The 20024-nt window shown below is 41.3% G+C and overlaps 1 protein-coding gene across 2 annotated transcripts in view; it reads left to right on the top strand.

The window, feature by feature from the left end:
• The window catches only part of CDK15 (cyclin-dependent kinase 15), a 94697-nt gene extending 81668 nt beyond the window's left edge, over positions 1-13029 (top strand). Inside the window, exons 13-14 of one of the 2 annotated variants that reach the window (XM_011974485.1) lie at positions 8421-8545; positions 10769-13029. In XM_011974485.1, the coding sequence (XP_011829875.1) occupies positions 8421-8509 (89 nt within the window). In that variant the 3' untranslated portion in view covers positions 8510-8545; positions 10769-13029. Of the gene's footprint in view, positions 1-8402; positions 8546-10768 lie in introns of both variants that reach the window. The other variant, XM_011974483.1, reaches the window with a different exon arrangement.
• Positions 13030-20024: the final 6995 nt, after the last annotated feature.

Here is a 20024-nt window from a genome sequence, read left to right as displayed (position 1 = left end):
TGGGCATGTAGAAATATGTATAGAGACAGATGGACAAGTAGATAGAAAAAGCAAAGCTACCAGGAAAGAAAAATAGAGGAAGAGACAGAAGCAGCCAGGGCTGGTTTGTGCACCTTCGTGACAGTGGCCCTCACCACCAGCACATAATCTACTAAGAGATGCGGTCCTTGACCTGGCAGTGCCAGCCTGCTTTTTCATTGCCCCTGGCAATGAGCCTTTATTAACAGCCTCCTTTGCAGACAGAGCGTACCAGTGGGTAACCACAGTTCCCAACCTGCAGGGACATAGAAACTCCATCCCTGAGGAGGGCTGCCCCAGGCATGAGAATTGTGCAAAAATCAGCATGCTCTTGTGAGTGATTTGTAAGAAGAGTTTCTCTGCCATAATTATGCAAGAAATTTTGCTCTCTGGTGGCATTTTAGTATACAATTATTTAAGGGCTTATATTTATATCATTTTATTATTCTGGTTTTCTTCTGGTTGCAGGATAACAGAGTTGTCACTTTAAAATACATTCTGTTTCCCCTTTGATCTGGAAGATGCCAGCTCTTATTGTCTGCCCTCTAAAGAAGACAATTAAAGCATAAAGCCTGGGACTGGGAAATACGTGGAGAGTGGAAGGACAGCCTAAATCCCAGTGCAGGAGCGGCATAGAAATTCCGCACAAAATGAAAGAATTGTTCCAGTCCATCTCTATTTTCATGACGCTGAGAAGTCCCGAACAACCCTTTCCCTAGGTTGTGGCAGTATGCTTAGAGTCAAAGGGCATTTATCAGGGGGTTATTTGCATGAAAACCAGGAATTCCAGGATTAGTTTCCTTTTGGACAGCACCTGAAGTGGAAAAGTGTGAATATTAGAATGGCAAGCATGTGGGAACTTCTGCCAAGTTCTGACATTTTCCCTCATTGACTCATGAACACCTGAAGAAACACTTGTTGAAGGAGAAATTATTGGTAGTCCCTCTCAAAACACAGCCAACGGCAAGCTAATTGCTTTTGCAGATGGCCAGGGAGTCTCTCTTCCCACTCAGACATCAGCTTATGGCCACACTTGTGGTCCTCGTGGCTGAGCCAGCAGGGCAGGACGTCAGCTGGAGCAGCTAGGACCTAAAATTAGGCCCTTGGCAACTCTCTAATCTTAGCTGCAGGTTCAGCTTCTTCATTTAATTCCCTTTGCCCTCAGCATGAACTTGGGCTCTGGGAAAGGAACACTGTTTAATGATTTGGGGGTGGGGGTAGTAGAAAATCATTAAGCTGCCCCTTCTCAGAACTGGCTCCGCTCTGTTCTTGCAGGAAACCTTCCAAATGTTACCCTTGGAAAGTTAAGACTGATTTTGGAACCTAGCCATTTTGAACTACAGACACTGATCCACGAAAGTATTTTTTATCTGAGGCAGTAAATGACACGTGATTTAAGAGTCTGGTCCTTAAGCCATGGTCCTTGATCGTCAGGACATCAAAGGCTGTCTCTCTTTCTCTCTCTCTCTCTCTGGGTTGGTCCCATTTTGCTTGTTAGCCAAGTCTCATACTTGAGTCTCCCATTCCTTCCTGAACTAAATCCCCTTCTCCTTTAAAACGGGTTTTAGCATCTTAGGGGGAAAAAATCTTAAAAGCTTGCAATTGTTCCACAAGTAATTTTGCAAAAATGCTGTACCACAGGCCCCATTGTTAGCGTATACTTATGTACACATAGGGATGGAAGAAAGCATGGCATCTACCTCTACCTTTGATCACACCACCCCGATATCTATACTCTGAAAGTTCTCCAGCGTGCCCCATTGCCCTGTTAAAATCTGAGTTGTATTTTGTTTTGGTTCAATGAAAGAACTTCAGGCCTCTTCTTTGAGTGTTGTCTCCTTAATATATTCGAAGGTCCCTATGATATCACTTCCCAAAGGCCACTTTAGGCTGAATTCCTTGAACTTTTGTTTCTGAATGCAAATTCTGTTTCTCCCACTTTTTAGTCATTTTGTTTTATTGTTCTCTTCTGAATCTGTTCCAATTCTTTTGCTTATGTCTGAGAATATGGAGGCAGCTTAGACTCAAATTTCTTGCATGGTGGGAGAATCATGTTCCATTCATTCATTGGAGGTTTACTGAGTGTCTATGAGGTGCGATATTAAAGGATACAAAAATGAATTCGTCATGGACCCTGTCCTCAAAGAGCTTACAGTCCTTTAGGAAATAAGACAAGTATATAAACAGCTGCAGATCAAGTAAACAAATAAAGTGCTCTAAGTGTTCGAAGGAGGTGAGATTAACTCTAGCTGTGGGGATCCAGGATGATTTTGTGAGTGGGCCTTGAAAGATGATAGGTCTGGGATTGGGGAGGAAGGGCATACGGGGAAAGGAATGTCATGTTCCTCTCAATACCATCTCAGATCATTCCGAAGTTGTCTTATTTTTAATAATAGTGGCTCAGTCTTAACTCATATACCATTGTAGTTTTTCTTACCATCGTATGCCTTTTTGCAACAATTTAAACATTCTTTAACATGTACTAATCAAGCTTAGTTTCACTCTAAATGCTTCCACATAATTTCAAACCTATTCTGTTTATTGGTTTTATTGTCTATTCTATTCAAAGTTGAACCAGAATATTTTGTCATTCTATGAGGCCAGGTTTCAGGGACTGGGGATTTTGGAAAAGAGGGAAGGAAGAGTCTCAGTCATTCTCTTGACTCTATGCTACTTCTAGGAATTTGTAACATAACTCAGACCCATCTGTCCACCTTTTGAATCCTCCATCAATCAGCCCTTAAGAAGCACATTTGGAGATGTCCTCCATAACACACTTCCTCACCTTCTATGCACAAAGTTGTTCCCAATCCATTTCAATACATTAAAGGAGATACTGGGTTGAGACATGGTTTTTGGGGTTGCATAGCATTGTGTTGCTGGGAGAAGTCTGGGCAAACCGACTCCCTCAGGCCTACCAAGCCCTTAAGTTGGTTAAATGTGTTACGTTCATGGCTGAGTCTCCAAGTAAAGATAAATAATTCAGAAAATAGTTATTTATAAAGACTACTTATTCTATACCTTGATTATATAGATAAATCACTGATGCCCAGGGAAGAATAATCGTACCTGCCTTTTATTGGACATCTATATGCTTTATATAAATTATCAATCTGTGTACTAATTGGTGAGGCTGGAATTCTTATCCTCATATTACAGATTAGACAGCTGGAAGTGAGGTAGGGTAATTGCTTGAAGTCACACAGTTAGAAAGTTGTAGAGCCAAGATTTTACTTCAAATCCGACTCCTAAAAGCTACTCCTTTCTTACCATTTGTTGTTCTTGCTGAAGATCCCATAGGAACTTAGCTGCAAAACCAAGATTAGGACCAAGATCTTGATGCCCAGTTCTGTGCTCCTCCCACTCTCTCATGTACTGTGTTTATTTTAAAGCTTTTCTGGTAAAGATTCCACACATCCCCAGGTAGCGTGTTTAATATCTCACAATTAAGAGGGCTCAATTTATGTTGAATAGAGATTTACGCCCCAAAACCAACTTCTTCCTCAATGCCATCTTACCTTAGTTTCTTTTCTTTTCTTGTAATAATATATGCAATCAGCCTTGAGTTTTAAGATTTTTTTTTTTTTTTTCTTTTTTGAGATGGAGTTTTGCTCTTGTTGCCCAGGCTGGAGTGCAATGGCATGATCTTGGCTCACTGCAACCTCCATGTCCCAGGTTCAAGCGATTCTCCTGCCTCAGCCTCCCGAGTAGCTGGGATTACCTGCCTGTGCCACCTTGCCCAGCTAACTTTTGTATTTTTAGTAGAGACAGGGTTTCACCATGTTGGCCAGGCTGGTCTCAAACTCCTGACCTCAGGTGATCCATCCGCCTTGGCCTCCCAAAGTGCTGGGATTACAGGTATCAGTCACCTGATCCGGCCAAGATTTCTTAATCAGTGGTGATAATTGTTTTTGTTTCACCGGTAACTCATTCAGGTGAAACTCATTCAGTTTTATAAGACAAACATCAAGGAATCCAATGGAAAATGAGGTGAAGGCATAAAATAGCAATTTATACAAGAGGAAACAAAAAGAGCACAGCAACACATGGAATAAATCGACTGCTTTACTAGGGATAAAAAGTACAAATAACCGTTAAATTAGTTATTTTTTCCTGTAATCTAATAGCTCCCAGTGTTTGTGAGATTACGGTAAAATGATTCCCTGCTGATGGTAGTGAAACTTTTGCAAAGTATTATAGCATGCATATCAGGAGCCATAAAAATGATCATACCCTTATACCCTATGCCTTTGTTCCTGGAAATTATCCAAAGAAATAATTGAATAGGGGGGAAAACCCTAAGACCTAGATTAATGAAAATGTTCATTGCAGTGTTATCTATAATGTTTTACAATTTTTTGAATAAAGAGAAGCAATGTAACTGTTAAACACCAGAGAACCAATTGGACAAATGTTGGTGTATGGACTCAACATACAGTACTATGTAGCCATTTTAAATGATCATTAATAGAATTGTGTGATATTATAAAAGTTCTTATGCTATAACATGAGCTATGAGAAACTAGAATACAAAATTGCATATTACAATTGACCTGTGAAAATTAATATGTACATGAACAAAACCAAAAGGTAGTGTACAAAATAAAAATGCTCTTCTAGTTTAGTGGGGTTGTAGGTCATTTCTTTTCCTTTCTCAGAGCTTTCTTTAAACTGGTGTTATATTGTCTTAGTTGTTTAAAAGAATAGGTTAAAACAAAACGGCACAGGCAGTCTGAGCTGGGGATTGAGAGTTAAAGGACCTGAGTTTTCTTCTTTTTTGTTTCCCAACATAATGTGTTTTGGCTGTCATTAACCTCAGTTTCTCCATCTGCATGATGGGTTAACACTAGTTTTCTTTACCCCAGATTGACAGAATATTTATTTTTATAATGCTTTTAACTCATTGAATGCAAGGATTCATATAAATTTGGTCCTGGGAGAATGAAGGGCAGGAGGGAAAGGAAAAAATAAACAGGCATAATTAATTTTAAAAGGAAAGATCATCTGCTTTAATCGGAAATGTATGTGTACTGTGCCCCTAGTCAGAGTTTTAAGTGCACTTCGTGTTAGTTAGCAACTTCAATTTAAAGTGCTGTGTGATCCTCTGGGCTTTGAAGATATGAAGCCTCTATACATACACATGAGCTAAAATTACCGCATAATCACGAGGATGTGTGCACTTTGAATAATTAAATGCACTAAGCATCTCCAGCTGATGGATTGATGATGTGGGAGAGTAGTGCAAAAACCACATGACACGGAAGATTACAAGACATTTTGAAATGATAGCTGAATTTGCAACCTTTTTTTTTTTGTTTGCTTGTGCTTTCTCTTTTAGCCATTATGGTCAAGTAAAAGAGATCTGATTATCTTGTTTCCTGTGAAAGGTTATTTAGCCCCTCAATCCCATTAAGTCACTTTCTGCACTCCAGTGCACTGAGCCTTGGTCGGGTTATCAGCCCAGGAAGAGTAAATGGAGACACCAGGATCGGATTTCTAAAGGAAGGAGAGTTAAAGCAAAGTTTGAAAGGGGTGACAGCCAACAGCCACGAGCTTAGGAACTCAATTAGACTAAAAAGACAACTATCTCATTATCTCGTTCCGAAATGATCTAAATACATAAGAATCTAAAAGTTTTAAATAAACTTGTCCTGCCGACTGTCTAGATGACTGAATTTCCCTTCTCAAAAAATTTTTAAACACCCGCTTTCATATTTATTTATTCTAAGCGTGAAGCAGCTGCGATAATTATGCTGTCAGCCTTGGGAAGCTAATGAGGAGCCACCAGAGTGGAAGGTTTTGCATTTGTGAGATTGCTGAAGGAGAGCCGTGTACAGCTTTTTTCGTTTTTTCTTTCCCTTTCTTTCTTTCTTCCTCCTTTTTCTTTTTCTATGAGTTGGGAAGGAGAGCCTGGCAGTCCACGGCCAAATTGGAATCCCTTTGATTAACCGGTTGCCTTCCCAGCATGTTCTGCCAGATAGTGTCTCTCTCTCTCTCTCTCCCTGCTTTTGAGGAGCTGCTGCTTTTAAGGGGCAAGGAAGCCGAAGGGAAATCCCAGCTTTTCATGCCACTGTCCCCAAGGCAAGAGGATACTTCTCCCCGAGAGAAGTTCCCCAAATGGTTTGGATTTGAGTTGATTTGAGAATAATCGGTAAAGTATACGCACTGTTTATTTTAGCCGTTTAACTGTCTATACTATGACAAGATCTAAAATAAAGTGGAATACAAAATTGCATATTATAATGTCCTTGTGAAAGAGTCTTATACATATCAACAAATGGTATGATGGCTCCCCTTTCCAGCCTAGCCAATATGCGATTCCAAATACAAGAAGACCAGACCCCAGATTACCCACAGCATTTAAGGGCACGAGTTTAGGCCAGGCGAGGCAGAGCTGGCAAGTTTCTTTCTTTTTTTTTTGAGACGGAGTCTCGCTCTGTTGCCCAGGCTGGAGTGCAGTGGCCGGATCTCAGCTCACTGCAAGCTCCGCCTCCCGGGTTTACGCCATTCTCCTGCCTCAGCCTCCCGAGTAGCTGGGACTACAGGCGCCCGCCACCGCGCCCGGCTAGTTTTTTGTATTTTTTAGTAGAGACGGGGTTTCACCATGTTAGCCAGGATGGTCTCGATCTCCTGACCTCGTGATCCGCCCGTCTCGGCCTCCCAAAGTGCCGGGATTACAGGCTTGAGCCACCGCGCCCGGCCTAGCAAGTTTATTTCTTCCCTTTGGGTGTGAGCAGCTTCCAGCAAACAGTACTATTAAGGCATTTTATGCTTTTGGTGCACTAAGGACAGAAGCCTCTCTTTTTGTTAAATTGTGAGATATTTTGAGCAACCCAGGTTTATGCAAATTGTGAACCTGGGAAAAGCAATGCCCAAGTGGAAGGGGGCCCTGAGCAAATTCTGTGGATGTGCTTTGGCGACAATGTGGCTGCTGCCTCTTGCTATTTTTCTCAGATATCTGCGCTAATACTTGTAACAATGGCTACCATTTATTAAAAACATATTGTGTATCAGAAACTAACACAAGGTGTTTTGCATATATTGTCTTATTTAAGCTTACAGCAATCTGCCAGGAACTTTTATTTTCCCCACTTTTCAGATAAGCCCCTTGCAATGTCAGCTTTTGGAGGAGTTGGCCCATAGCTTTAGTGTAGTGAGCATTCAGGAGTAGCAAGCACTTAACAAACACAGGCACTTGGGAAAATGTGAACTGCCAGTATTCTGAGCTAACCAAATACCTGATTTGGACATCAAAGGTAGTATATATATTTTCAAATGGTTGTGTTTTTTTTTTGTTTGTTTTTTTGTTTTTGTTTTTGTTTTCAATTTGGAAGCTGCACCTTAGAGTCTATATAAATAGATTTCCAGCTGGGCACCGTGGCTCACGCCTATAATCTCAGCACTTTGGGAGGCTGAGGCAGGTGGATCACCTGAGGTCAGGAGTTCAAGACCAGCCTGGCCAACATGGTGAAACCCTGTCTCTATTAAAAATACAAAAATTAGCCAGATGTGGTGGTGCTTGCCTGTAATCCCAGCTACTGCAAGACTGAGGCAGGAGAATCACTTGAACCTGTGAGGTGGAGGTTGCAGTGAGCCGAGATTGCACCATTGCACTCCAGCCTGGGCAACAGAGCGAGACTCTGTCTCAAAAAAAAAAAAAAAAAAAATTGCCTAATGTATCTAATAAGATTGGAAACTTTCTAAAACGTATCTAGCTCAGCGGGATGCTCATTGTCTATCACTCTCTAACTAACATCACCCTCTAACGTCCGGACTCCTTGACATGACATTAGCTCCCTTCACTATCTGGTTCCGACCATTTTTCCAACTGTATCTCCCAGTCTGTCTTGTTCTAACCATGCAAGATGACTTGCAGTTCCCTCAAACACTTTTCTTCCTTCATGCCTTTTCTCATGCTGATCCCTCAACCGGGAATATCCTCCTTGGCAGTCCTTTACTATGGAGGGCATAGTCATCCTTCAGGTCTCAAAGGGCACCTTGTCTATGCTCTCCTTGTCCATAGACTGGAGGGAGGGGTTATCATAAGCCTTTGTTTGTGCCTCACTTTTGGTCCTTGTTTGTATGTGTATGTGTGTGTTCCTCCCAGTTTTATTCCTATTTTTATCATCTTCAACACATAGCATATTGCCTTGCACAAGTGTTCACTTGGTAAATATGCATTAAATTGAATTAAATAGAAGGCAGTTGCCAACTATTGGATTCAGTAAAGTGAGTCATCTATGAGTCAGTATGAATTATTAGTAAATAAGTCTGGCTCATGCTTTGACATTTCTTCAGGTGACAAATATTACAACAGACAAAAATATACCACAAAAGATCCCAGGAAATAACATATTGGTGCTTCTCTCTTTTCATTCCTACAGAGGAGTCTTTGTTTACAGTTTCAGGAGTGAGGCTCAAGCCAGAAATGTGTGACCTTTTGGCCTCCTACCAGAAAGGTCACCACCCAGCCCAGTTTAGCAAACGCTGATGAAAAGAAAGGGCGAGATCACCAAGGTTCTTCCAGGTAAGTGATTGCAACAGTGAGGTTCCTTATGGACAAAATTGAAATGCAATTGGTGCCAAGTGGAGAGGACATTGCTCAGGGATTCAGAGCACCTCTGTGCTGTTTCTAGTTCTTCCTCACCAACTCTAGGACAGGTGGCCTTGCCCCTTCAGGCCTCCATTGCCTGGGCTGGGCAAAGAGAATAATTACATGCATTGCCTGTCTCTTCCACTCCTGGAGCAGGGATAAAGTTCCTAAGACAGAACTTCTAAGCTTCCTCATCAGTGTGAAATCTTCAGCTGACACAGGTGGGATGAAGGATTAGAACTGTTTTCCCTTAACTAGGGAGTTCTCACTGTCAACTGACAGGGCAAAATTTGTCCTGATAAGGGTAACCAACTGTCCAAGTTTTCCCCAAGACCAAGGGGTTTCCTGGCTGTAGGATGCTCAGTACTAGAATTGGCACAGTCCTGGGTAAACCAGGATGGTTGGTCACTTTTGTGGCACAAATTACCTTCCAGGGTAATCTTGAGTAGGAAGGGGTGCTGTGAATGATTTTCCCAAAGCCACTATACCCCTTAAATGAGTACTGCTAGCAGGCACAGGAAGCCAGGTGGGACAACTCCAAAAGTCACCATAGTATAGACAACCCTGCAGATGTCTCAAGAGCACTTCCCATACTGGGGCTTCCATGATGGTAGATGGAATCAAGATAGAGGAATCAAGGTAGAGCCCACATGCAGAGCCTGCCAGCCAGCCTGCCCGCCCGTTAGGTGACCCTGGCTATATCCCAAACCACAAGCATTATCCTATGATTTGGCCACCCATTTGACAACCACAGCTTGGCCATGCTTCCCAGGGGCCTAGATGGTAACCACTGGCATCTCCCTACATACCCCCGAACACTATCACTCACATGGCTGGATTAACTCTTCATTCTTTCTTTTGATCTCTATCTTTGGCTGTCACAATTTAAAGGCATATACACATTAAAGATATCTGCTTCCTGGCTCTTCCAAGATCATTGTCTTGTCTTCAAAGAGCAGGGCAGTTTTAAAATTGTAGCTGATCCTCAGGGCATTTTATGAAATACCTAAGTTTGTATTTTGACAATACACATTTAGAATTACAATTGGTGATATAATATGGTATTTCCCAAGCAAAATATTCTCTAGAGCAGAGCTTTCACTGTATAATTATTTTAAACCTGCTAGTTACAAGGACAGAATGAACTTTAGCCGCATTCTGTGAAGTGGAGGGCTTACCCTTCATAAAATTATCAAAGACACTAATGGAAATGGACTCAGATGGTGGTGCTCCATTAACATTATTATTATTTCTATTGTTGTTATTTTATTTTATTAAGCAACTGGAAGGTAGGGAGATAACCTTACCTTACTGATCTACAGTGACCTTCCACAAAGAACTGTTACCTGTAGATATAAATTGGTTACAATAGAAAATCAATTAAATGCAGCGTGTCAAGCTTGTGGGCTGCACCAGCAATTGAAGAAGGGAGAAGGCAGATTTCGCCTCTGCTGGAGTAATCTCACGATGTCCCTAGGCCTTGGTACGAATATAAGGAGATAAAACCGAGATGAGCCACAAGAGGGAAAAGCTAGAGCAATTAAACTGTTTAATAAATGGCTTGGGATCAGCAAAATCTAGAGTGCTAGAGTTAAAGAGACTAAAAGCAGTAATCACATGGACACTTGGGGCCTGTAAATCTTTTCCAGTGAATTGAATTTATGTTAAAATATTCACTTTTCAGGAGAGTCAAAATGTAAATTGGGATATTAGGACTTCGTAACTGGCAGCAATGCCTCAAAATTAAGATTCTTGAAAGAGCTTCAAAATGTTGGTTTCAGGCAGGGAAGAAATGTATACTAATGTCTACAACAGAGAAATAGAGGGGAACTAAAATTTACTGGATAGATACTACACACCAGGCAATACAGTAAGGGCTTTACACCTACTCTTTCAAAGCTCAGCATGTTTTGAGCAGTCGGTGGTGAGTTACAATGATAGTTTATAGAATCTATCTGGAGATAGATTTTGATTATTTGTAAAGGTTTCTCAGTTCTTATAACCAGGGTTAAGATGCTGCCTCCCTTATGCTTTATCATTACCTTTTCTATTAAGATATATAATGCCATCAATAACTTTGCAATGTTTAACTATTTTCCTTCATCAATACTCTGTTGTTCATTATTTTGATTGTGTTTATTTTTCATTCACTTCCAGGGCTGTATTTCTGCAGTTTTGATTTTCATTTGCTTCAGCCTACTAAGAAGTTTCAAATATAACTCCATACTGAACAAGGGGTTTTATGCCCTCACCTATGACCTGGAATAGTTTAAATATGATGTTCGAGGCAACAGTACATAATACTGGAGGAAAACGCAATGGAAGGTTATTGCTATTGTCATTTGCCTAGAATTTAAGTGATTGATTTTAAAAAATTAGACATAAACTAAGATAGTCTGAGAAGAGGACTTCTGAATAATTTCATTCATTTTGCCATTTGATAAGGGATTCCTGGGCTAGAAGGTTGATTTCCCAAAAAGACAGATAAGAGACTGATAATGTGACAAGAATCTGGAGACAGAGCTGGTGCTTACAGAGACCTGCCACTCCTGTGTTCGCTTACAGTGTCTCCCAACAAAAGGATTTCTGTGGCAAAGAGAAAACTAGTCTAAAGTTTAGAAAAGTCTCCAGGGAAGACGGTTTCTTGGATAACATTGTCAACAACAGGACTTCCTGAGGACTATTTATTATTATTTCGTAGGGGGCACTTCCTCACTCACTAAAGTGGATTATCAGAGCATACTACCACCCAACCCATATTTTAGGAATTTGGATTTGGCTGCTGATTAGAATTGAATTTCAGGCTATCTCCTCCTACTGAATCTCAATTGTCTGTGATGATGGCAACAGTGATGGGGAATCTAAGCACTGGTTTGATGGTGGAGATATTGAATAAATAGATGGGAGCAGAGTTCCAAAGATATAATTTAAGCCCTGTTGCACCACCACCACCACCACACACACACACACACACACCCCTCAAGTAAAATGAGAGATCTGTCTTAGCTAACATGTGTGCCGTTTTATACAATGACTCCTTCTAAAAGAAGCCAGGGAAACTCAAATCACTTCTGTCTATGGATCATCTCAGGAAATGTAGTAGCCTAGAAACCAGAGACCTCTGTATATTCTTTGGAAGAACAAGGAGGAACTAATTAAGAGAGAATTAAAAAATAGTAACTATCCCCCACCGTCTGAGATGGGAAAAGGAAAAAGACACATAGGTAGCCCAAATCAACCTGCCTGAGTAAGTATTTGATTTTAGTAAGGCATTTGACAAAGCCTGTCCAACTGTACCTGAAAGATGAAACGGTGTGGGTTGGGTGATGGAGCAGATATATGTACTCAAATCATGGTAGTTATTTAACCCAGAGAAAGGCCAGCTGTGGTGTGCTACAACGTTCAGTCTTGAGTCCTATTCTGGTCAAATATTTTTATTAATTACTTGAATAAATCAGAGTACTTGGACAACTTATTCATACAACTGCTTAGAGTAAGTACTATTATTATTAATTTATGACTTCCATTTCACAAAAGGCGAGACTGAGGCTCAGTGAAGTTAAATAACTCCTTCATAGTAGCATGCCAGACTTAAGATGCAAACCTCAGACCTGGCTCTCCAATGTTCCTGATACCTATCAAATTTAGAGAATATATAACTCTTGCAGAGGCAGCTGCTATTTAGTATTGGATCACGATTCAAAAGACACCTTGCTAGAAGCCAATGAACAGCAGGCCAAAACAACGCTTATTTCCATCAAATTTCATCTGACTTAAATTCTTACACTTTGGGCTACAACTTAAAAAAAAGGCTGTGACTTAGTGGAAATTGGCACTTTTAAGTACAATATGAATTAATAGTATAATTTCGCTGTCCCCCAAAGATAATGCTAGTACCAATTGGAAGCTCAGGGATGCTACCGTTGATGCATCAGCAAGAGTTCTTGAGCAGCTTCACCTGTCCATCAGTACACTGAGTTCCCACAACAGGAGTGGGATTCCTCTGCCTCCCTGAAGATATGAGAGCTGTAGGAGGGATTCCCATGTTGGAGGTTAGAACAGCTGACCTCCAGTGTCCCATCTAATTCCAAGATTCTCCAATAATGAGTTTGGAACAGCTGTGGACAGACTATACTTGGAATTATGGTTAGATACTATTGCTGCAGGAATGGATAGACAAATTTGGTTTTTTAAAAATTGATTTTATTACGTGGAAGTTGACAGAATTATCCTCTTTATAATGGAAGATACATTATGCTTATGCATATGCATATACATTATGCATATGATTATGCTTGTGCTTCCTTCTTTAATGGATTTACCTATTCAAAAGCTTAATAAAAAGTATAAGACTCTAAAACATTTAAATCTTTCATTTCTCAGTTTTATCAAATAAACATTCCTGGAATTTGTGCATATTTTTTCATCCCATGTTTTTGTTGTTTCTTCTGTATAGACAAACACCAGACTTTTAAAAACATAATTTATTTTTGTTCAGTTTGAGGCACTAGTTATTTTAGTAATGCTTACTTAGCCACTAGTGCTATTCACCTAATATTTCTGTCTTCCAGGCATCCATAATGCAGTGGCACTTCTTGGCTCTCGGATGGCTGGATATGGCCATGTGGTTAGTTTTAGCCAATGAATTGTGAGGGGAGGTGATCTGTGTCACTTCTGAGCCAAGCATTCATTTGATTGCCAGCATAAGACCCTCCAAATTTCTTTCCTTTTTTTCTTTTTTGTTTTGTTTTTTGAGATGGGGTCTCACCATGTGGCCTAGGCTGGTGTGCAGCAACTATTCACAGGTTATGATCATCACACACTGCAGCCTCAAACTCCTGGGCTCAAGCAATCCTCCTACCTCAGCCTCCCAAGTAGCCAGGACTACAGGTGTGCACCACCACATCTGACTCAAATTTCTTTTTACTTTTCCCTCAGTTCCAGTGACCAGGAGTGTTTAAGATGATCCCAGAATGAGGAGATGTAGAATAGAGTTCCCGGATGACATATGATGAAGGTGTGGTGGAAGAGAGAAGTAAAACTTTATTGTTTTAAGCCGCTAAAGTTTAAGATGATCCCAGAATGAGGAGATGTAGAACAGAGTTCCCGGATGACATATGATGAAGGTGTAGTGAAAGAGAGAAGTAAAACTTTCTTGTTTTAAGCCACTAATATTTTGAGGTTATTTGTTACTATAGTGTAACTAGTCTATCCTGACTGCTACCAGGACACATAAAACACACACCTGCACTATGCAACGTGGGAGCTACTAGGAACATGTGACCATTTATATTTACATTTGAATTAATTATTAAATTAAATTTAAAAATCAGTTTCTCAGTCAATGTTCAATAGCTCTGAGGCTGGTGGCTGCCATATTGCATGATGCAGCTACAGAACATTTCTATTATTGCAGAAAGTTCTATTGAACGGTGCTGACATAGAGTGTCAGGATTTATGTGAAAGTTGATAGTGATGTCTTCTAACATTTCTTGATATTTTAAGTGTGCATTTAATACCACCTTGAAGTTAGTCTTGAAAGGTTTTGCCTTTTAAAAATAAAATCTCTGAGAGCCTCCAGTGGATGCTGGAAGAAAATAAATCACTCTGAAAAGTTACACTTCTTAGAACCAAATAACTCAGAAGGTCTTTTCCTGAAGGTTACATTGACAGAGAAGATGAACACCTTTTGTTTAGTTTTGACACTTTTCATTAATAAATTCCGAGGGCAGTTTTATTTTGGTCCATCCTCCCTGATTTTCTGCATGTTTTCTACTTCTAACTCTTCTCTATCCCTAAATGGGTTAATGTGCACCTGATGTAAGATCTCATGTGCTCAGTAATGAAATCATCCAAGTTTATTATCATCCTTGTACACAATTGTTTCTATTGTAAGAACTATTAATATCATTGGATATTACAAGAAAATCTTGTAAGTAGACCAAAATGGAACTAAGATATAAAATAATCCTTCTCATTAATTATTCAACAAACATCCAGGCAATAGAAATACAAAGATTAACAGTTTCCCCAAGGATCATATAGTCTAATGGAAAGTTAGCTTTAAATAAATATAAGATCCAATGACAACATATCAATCTACCCTGTCACAGAGGAGATGATGTAGGCTTTGTCTTGAAGGGAGAGTGTGCCAGGCAGACAATTGAAGAGATAAGAAGATCCCCAATGTAAGGGTGTTATAGAAAGGACAGGAGCTGGGAGAGGTGACATGAACCTGTATTTCCAGCTACTCAGGAGACTGAGGTAGGAGGATCCCTTGAGCCTAGGAGTTTGAGGCTGCCTGGGCAATACAGCAAGACTCCATCTCTAAAAAATAATAATAATAATAAAACTAATAAAAAAGAAAGAACAGGTTGTTTGGGGTTGTAAGGAATTGAAAACCCCAATTCAATGGCTTAACCCACAAGGGTATTATTTTACATAAGAAGCCTAGAAGTAGGTGGTTCCAAGATTGATTCATTTGATGGGTCGATGACATCACAGGGACGTAGGGTCTTTCTATCTTTCTTCAGTGCATCTTCAGTGTCCTTCATTGCCTTAGTCCTCAGGCTGGTTCCTATCATGGTCACAAGATCCTGCCACAATTCCCAGCATCACATGCAGACATGTCTACATCCAGTTGAAGAAGAGACCATCTCTTCCTGTATGCTTCACTTTAAAAGAAAGCACAGGCCAAGAGCAGTGGCTCACACCTGTAATCCCAGCACTTTGGGATGCTGAGGCGGGTGGATCACGGGGTCAGGAGTTCAAGACCAGCCTGGCCAAGATGGTGAAACCCCATCTCTACTAAAACTACAAAAACTAGCTGGCCGTGTTGGCAGGTGCCTGTAATCCCAGCTATTCAGGAGGCTGAGGCAGGAGAATTGCTTGAACCTGGGTGGCAGAGGTTGCAGTGAACCGAGATCGTGCCACTGCACTCCAGCTTGGGTGACAGAGTGAGACTATCTCAACAACAAAAAAAAAAAAAAAGAAAAAAGAAAAAAAGAAAGTACAGTTCTCTTTATATCTTACTGATCAGACTGTCACATACCTGCTTCTGAAATGCTAGCAAGGGGAATTCGATGGCTGCTTTAGAATGTTCAGGATTTCCTCCTGATCTGAAGCTAGGACCACCTCTCCTGAGGGGCAAATTCCTAAATAGTCATGACAACCTATCGGTCTGCCCTATCACAGAGGAGATGACTGAGGAAGAAGTGGGTACAGACTGTTGGGCAGACAACCAATAGAATCTGCCACAGCAACTAATTGACCGTGGGGCTGTGTGGTGTTGGGCGGGGGCAGTGGGAGGTGAAGAATGGGCATAAGGTTTCCAATCTGGGGGCCTGGACAGCTTGTTACAACATTCACAGTTGGGTACTTCCTTTGAGAGAGACAGTTATGAGCTCACTTCTAGACATCTTGAGTTTGAGGTACTGGTGTGCATAAGATGATTAGAACTGCCAGCCTGGGAACAGGACATGGAGATGGCTGTGACTGTGTGTCATCTACACACTGATGGTCCTTGAAGTCCCCAGGATGTGACTGCCCAAGAGAACATATCTGAAGAGAGGAAGCACAAGAATTGTACCTTGGGAAAGCTCGTATTTAGAGCATGGAGATGGAAGAATCAACAAAGGAGACAAAGCATTAGTGGTTAGAAATTGGTAGAAAGGGGAGGTGTTGCAAGGAGAGGGGAGGAACTAGAACCATTCTGTGTGACAGAAATTAACAAGAACGTTCCAAGATTGAGTAGCCTGCAGAGAAAACCATCAGGAAGGTGCAAAGAAAGGCCGTGGATTTGGGAGGCTACCGGTCCTTGGTAACCTACAAGGGAGCAGCTTCTGTGGCATGGTGGTCATAGAAAAGCATGATGGATTAAAGAGACAGTGACAGGTATGAAAGCAGAATCAGGGAATATCTTTCAGAAATTCTTGCATAAAAGGATAGGAAAGATGGAGGACTCACTACAGCATGGAAGGACTGATAGGTTTTGTGTTTTGTTGGCATAGGAGAGATTATACATTTTTATGAGCTGAAGAAAAAAGAAAGAAGTTGAAGAATCAGTGGATAATCCAAAAATACCAGGCATGATCCCTTCTCGAGTTCTTGCCTGGCTCGTCCTGCTGCCTAGAATTCCTCTTCCAAATATCCACACATCTTGCCTACTTCAAGCCTTTGTCTAAATGTCCCCAGTTGGTGAAGCCTACCCTGGCCACCCTATTTAATGGGCCACTAATTTGGAAGCCTCCTGCACACCAATCCCCCTTAACCTGCCCTATTTTTCTAAAGCATCTTATCACTTGTTGTTGTGCTCCATAATAGATTTACCGATTTATAATATTTATTGTTTCTATCTCCCCCCAGCTGGAATGTAAGCTCCATGAGGATAGGAATCTGTTTTATTTTATTTTATGTACATTTTTTTGAGATGTAGTCTTGCTCTTCTCACCCAGGCTGGAGTGCAATGGCATGATCTTGGCTCACTGCAACCTCTGCCTTCCAGGTTCAAGCAATTCTCCTGCCTCAGCCTCCCAAGTAGCTGGGATTACAGGCATGTGCCACCATGTCCGGCTAATTTTTGTATTTTTAGTAGAGATGGGGTTTCATCATGTTGGCCAGGCTGGTCTCAAACTGCTGACCTCAGGTGATCCACCTGCCTTCAGGTGAGCCACCACCTCCAGCCTAGGAATGTGTTTTATTCACTGGTGTATCTCAAGCACCTTGAACACTCTCTTGCACGTAGCAGAGTCTAAGTAAACGTCTTTTGAATGAATGAATGAACTCTACCATGTTTCACCTGCAACCTGACACACTTTTTCTCCCTTGCCCTGTACTGTTTTGGCTTTTCTTCATATATGACATACCAATGTATTACATTTATTATGTTTTCTATCTCCCACAGTAGCAATCAAGCCCCACAGGAACAATGATTTTGATATGTTCTGTTACTGATATACCCCAAGCACCTAGAATTGTGCATGACACATAGTCGGTGCTTAGGAAACACGTGGAATAAATGAATCAGTGAAGATTCAGAGATTGAAGGAAATGAGATTAACAGTCTATGTTTGCCTGGGAGAGGGTAAGAGATGCATGTCCTCTGAGACCGGAGAAGAAAAGTACACAGATAAAATATCATCAAACCACTGAGCAGGCGTACAGAATCAGGAGCCAGGGGGTACACAATCAGGCATTTGTTCAAATCTGTCTCTGCCACTTACTAGCTATGCGATTTGGGGGCAAGTTACCTCCCTTCTCTGCTTTCACTTCCTCCTTTGTAAGATAGGAATAATAGTATCTGACTCATAGCGTTGGTGGTGAGGATTAAAAGAATTAATACATTTAAAATATTTTAAAGAAGCTGGACACCGTGGCTCATGCCTGTAATCCTAGCACTTTGGGAAGCCAAAGTGGGAGGATCACTTGAGGCCAGGAGTTTGAGACTAGCCTGAACAACATAGTGAGACCTCATCTCTATAAGAAATGAAAACATTAGCTGAGCATGGTGGCACAGGCGTGTAATCCCAGCTGCTTGGCAGGCTGAGGTGGGAGGGTCACTTGAACCCAGGAGTTCAGAGGCTGCTGTGAGCTGTGATGGTGCCATTGGACTCTAGCCTATGTGATAGAGCAAGACCCTGTCTCAAAATTAATAAGTAAATTGGGCTGGGCACAGTGGCTCATGCCTGTAAGCCAGCACTTTGGGAGGTTGAGGTGGGCGGATCACCTGAGGTCGGGAGTTCGAGACCAGCCTGGCCAACATGGTGAAACCTGGTCTCTACTAAAAATACAAAAATTAGCCAGGCACGGTGGCGCATGCCTGTAATCCCAGCTACTCAGAGGCTGAGGCACGAAAATCGTTTGAACCCAGGAAGTGGAGGTTGCAGTGAGCCGAGATCATGCCATTGTACTCCAGCGTGGGTGACAGAGCAAGACTCCGTCTCAAAAACAATAATAATAAATAATAAAATATTTTAAACAGTGCCTGGTACATAGTAAGCACTATAAAAATTAGGTGGCGGTGGTGATAGCAAAGTGAAAAAAAAAAAAAGGAACAGGGGAATTAAATATGCTAATAACCATGGGGCTTAACCTGGAAGGGAAGGCGGGAGGACAATATGGAACCAACTTAGATTTAACAGTGAGTTTGGGTTTGGGGATGAAGTTGGGAGGGAAAGTCGACAACTGATTCTGGTTCTATTTGTGACTGTGGTTACATTTGGTGAGCCTGGCTAGTTAGAGCTGCAGGAACCCTGGGTTTCACTAACCTCCTCCTCTGAAGAATAGATTAAAAAATGAAGATCAGAGTTTTAAAATACAGATATTTTTCTCTACAGACAAATTCCAATTCCTGAAAACTTGTATGAATAAAATAATAGAACTGATTTTTTCCGCTTTGAGATCTTTTTGGTTTTCGTTTTAGTTTTGTAAGTATTTTGTAATTTTTTATGTTTCAATGTTTAGAGAAAGATCTAGGGGATTTGAGGCAGGAAACACAAAAGGCCAGGCTAATCACACAAACAGCGCCCACTACAATGGCTGCAATGGGCCACGCATCTCTGGAAAAGACAGTTCCCCAAAAGAGTGCCTGGGGAAGGCAGATAAAAGACCGAAGTTGGGTCATGTGACAGGTGTCACTTGAGTAACGGTACTGGGGCCAGAGATGAAAGCCCACTCCTTCAGGTCACATGACCCAGCTTCATTACGCTCCCAGCAGGGGGTGAGAGAGTCTGGATGCCATTTTTACTTATTTATTTATTTGTGTTTTTTCCCCTTATTCTGTGATAATGAGAAAATGTTTAAACTCCCATCTCTGTGTTTAAACATTTCTTCCTGCTGACAGCAGCGGGATACCCCTTGATCAACTGTCAGATTGGAAAGTGCAATTTTTCTGGAAAGTAAACAGCATGTTAGCTGGTTGGAAATAATTTTCTGTTTATTGGTAGCTGTTACTCTAGGAGTGATGGAGCCTTGTGACAGCACTTGTCAAGTGAAGAATAAGAAACAAGTTTGGAAATACCTTTAAGACATAGCTCTGACAATAGGGCCTTACGAGTTTTTGATAGAAATGAACTCTAAAAAAGTTAAATTAAAATGGGCAAAAAAACTTTTCCAGTATTGCCGACTCTCGGAGATCTTTCTGGCAAAACTGACAGAGAATCAAAGGCAAACTCATGGAATGCTGGATGTGGATGGGTCCTCGGCAGGCACAAAACCCAACCCCTGTGTTTTACCACTGGGGGAACCTTGGACTCTTCACATAAATAAGAGGAAAGCTGCTGGGCACGGTGGCTCACGCCTGTAATCCCAGCACTTTGGGAGGCCAAGGCAGGCAGATCACGAGGTCAGGAGATCGAGACCATCCTGGCTAACACGGTGAAACCCCGTCTCTACTAAAAATACAAAAAATTAGCCG

Source organism: Mandrillus leucophaeus, unplaced genomic scaffold (genome assembly GCF_000951045.1).
Source record: "Mandrillus leucophaeus isolate KB7577 unplaced genomic scaffold, Mleu.le_1.0 Scaffold146, whole genome shotgun sequence".
Taxonomy (NCBI): Eukaryota; Metazoa; Chordata; class Mammalia; order Primates; family Cercopithecidae; genus Mandrillus; species Mandrillus leucophaeus.
The sequence above is the reverse complement of the archived record's forward strand: the minus strand, read 5'-3'. Positions and strand labels throughout refer to the sequence as shown.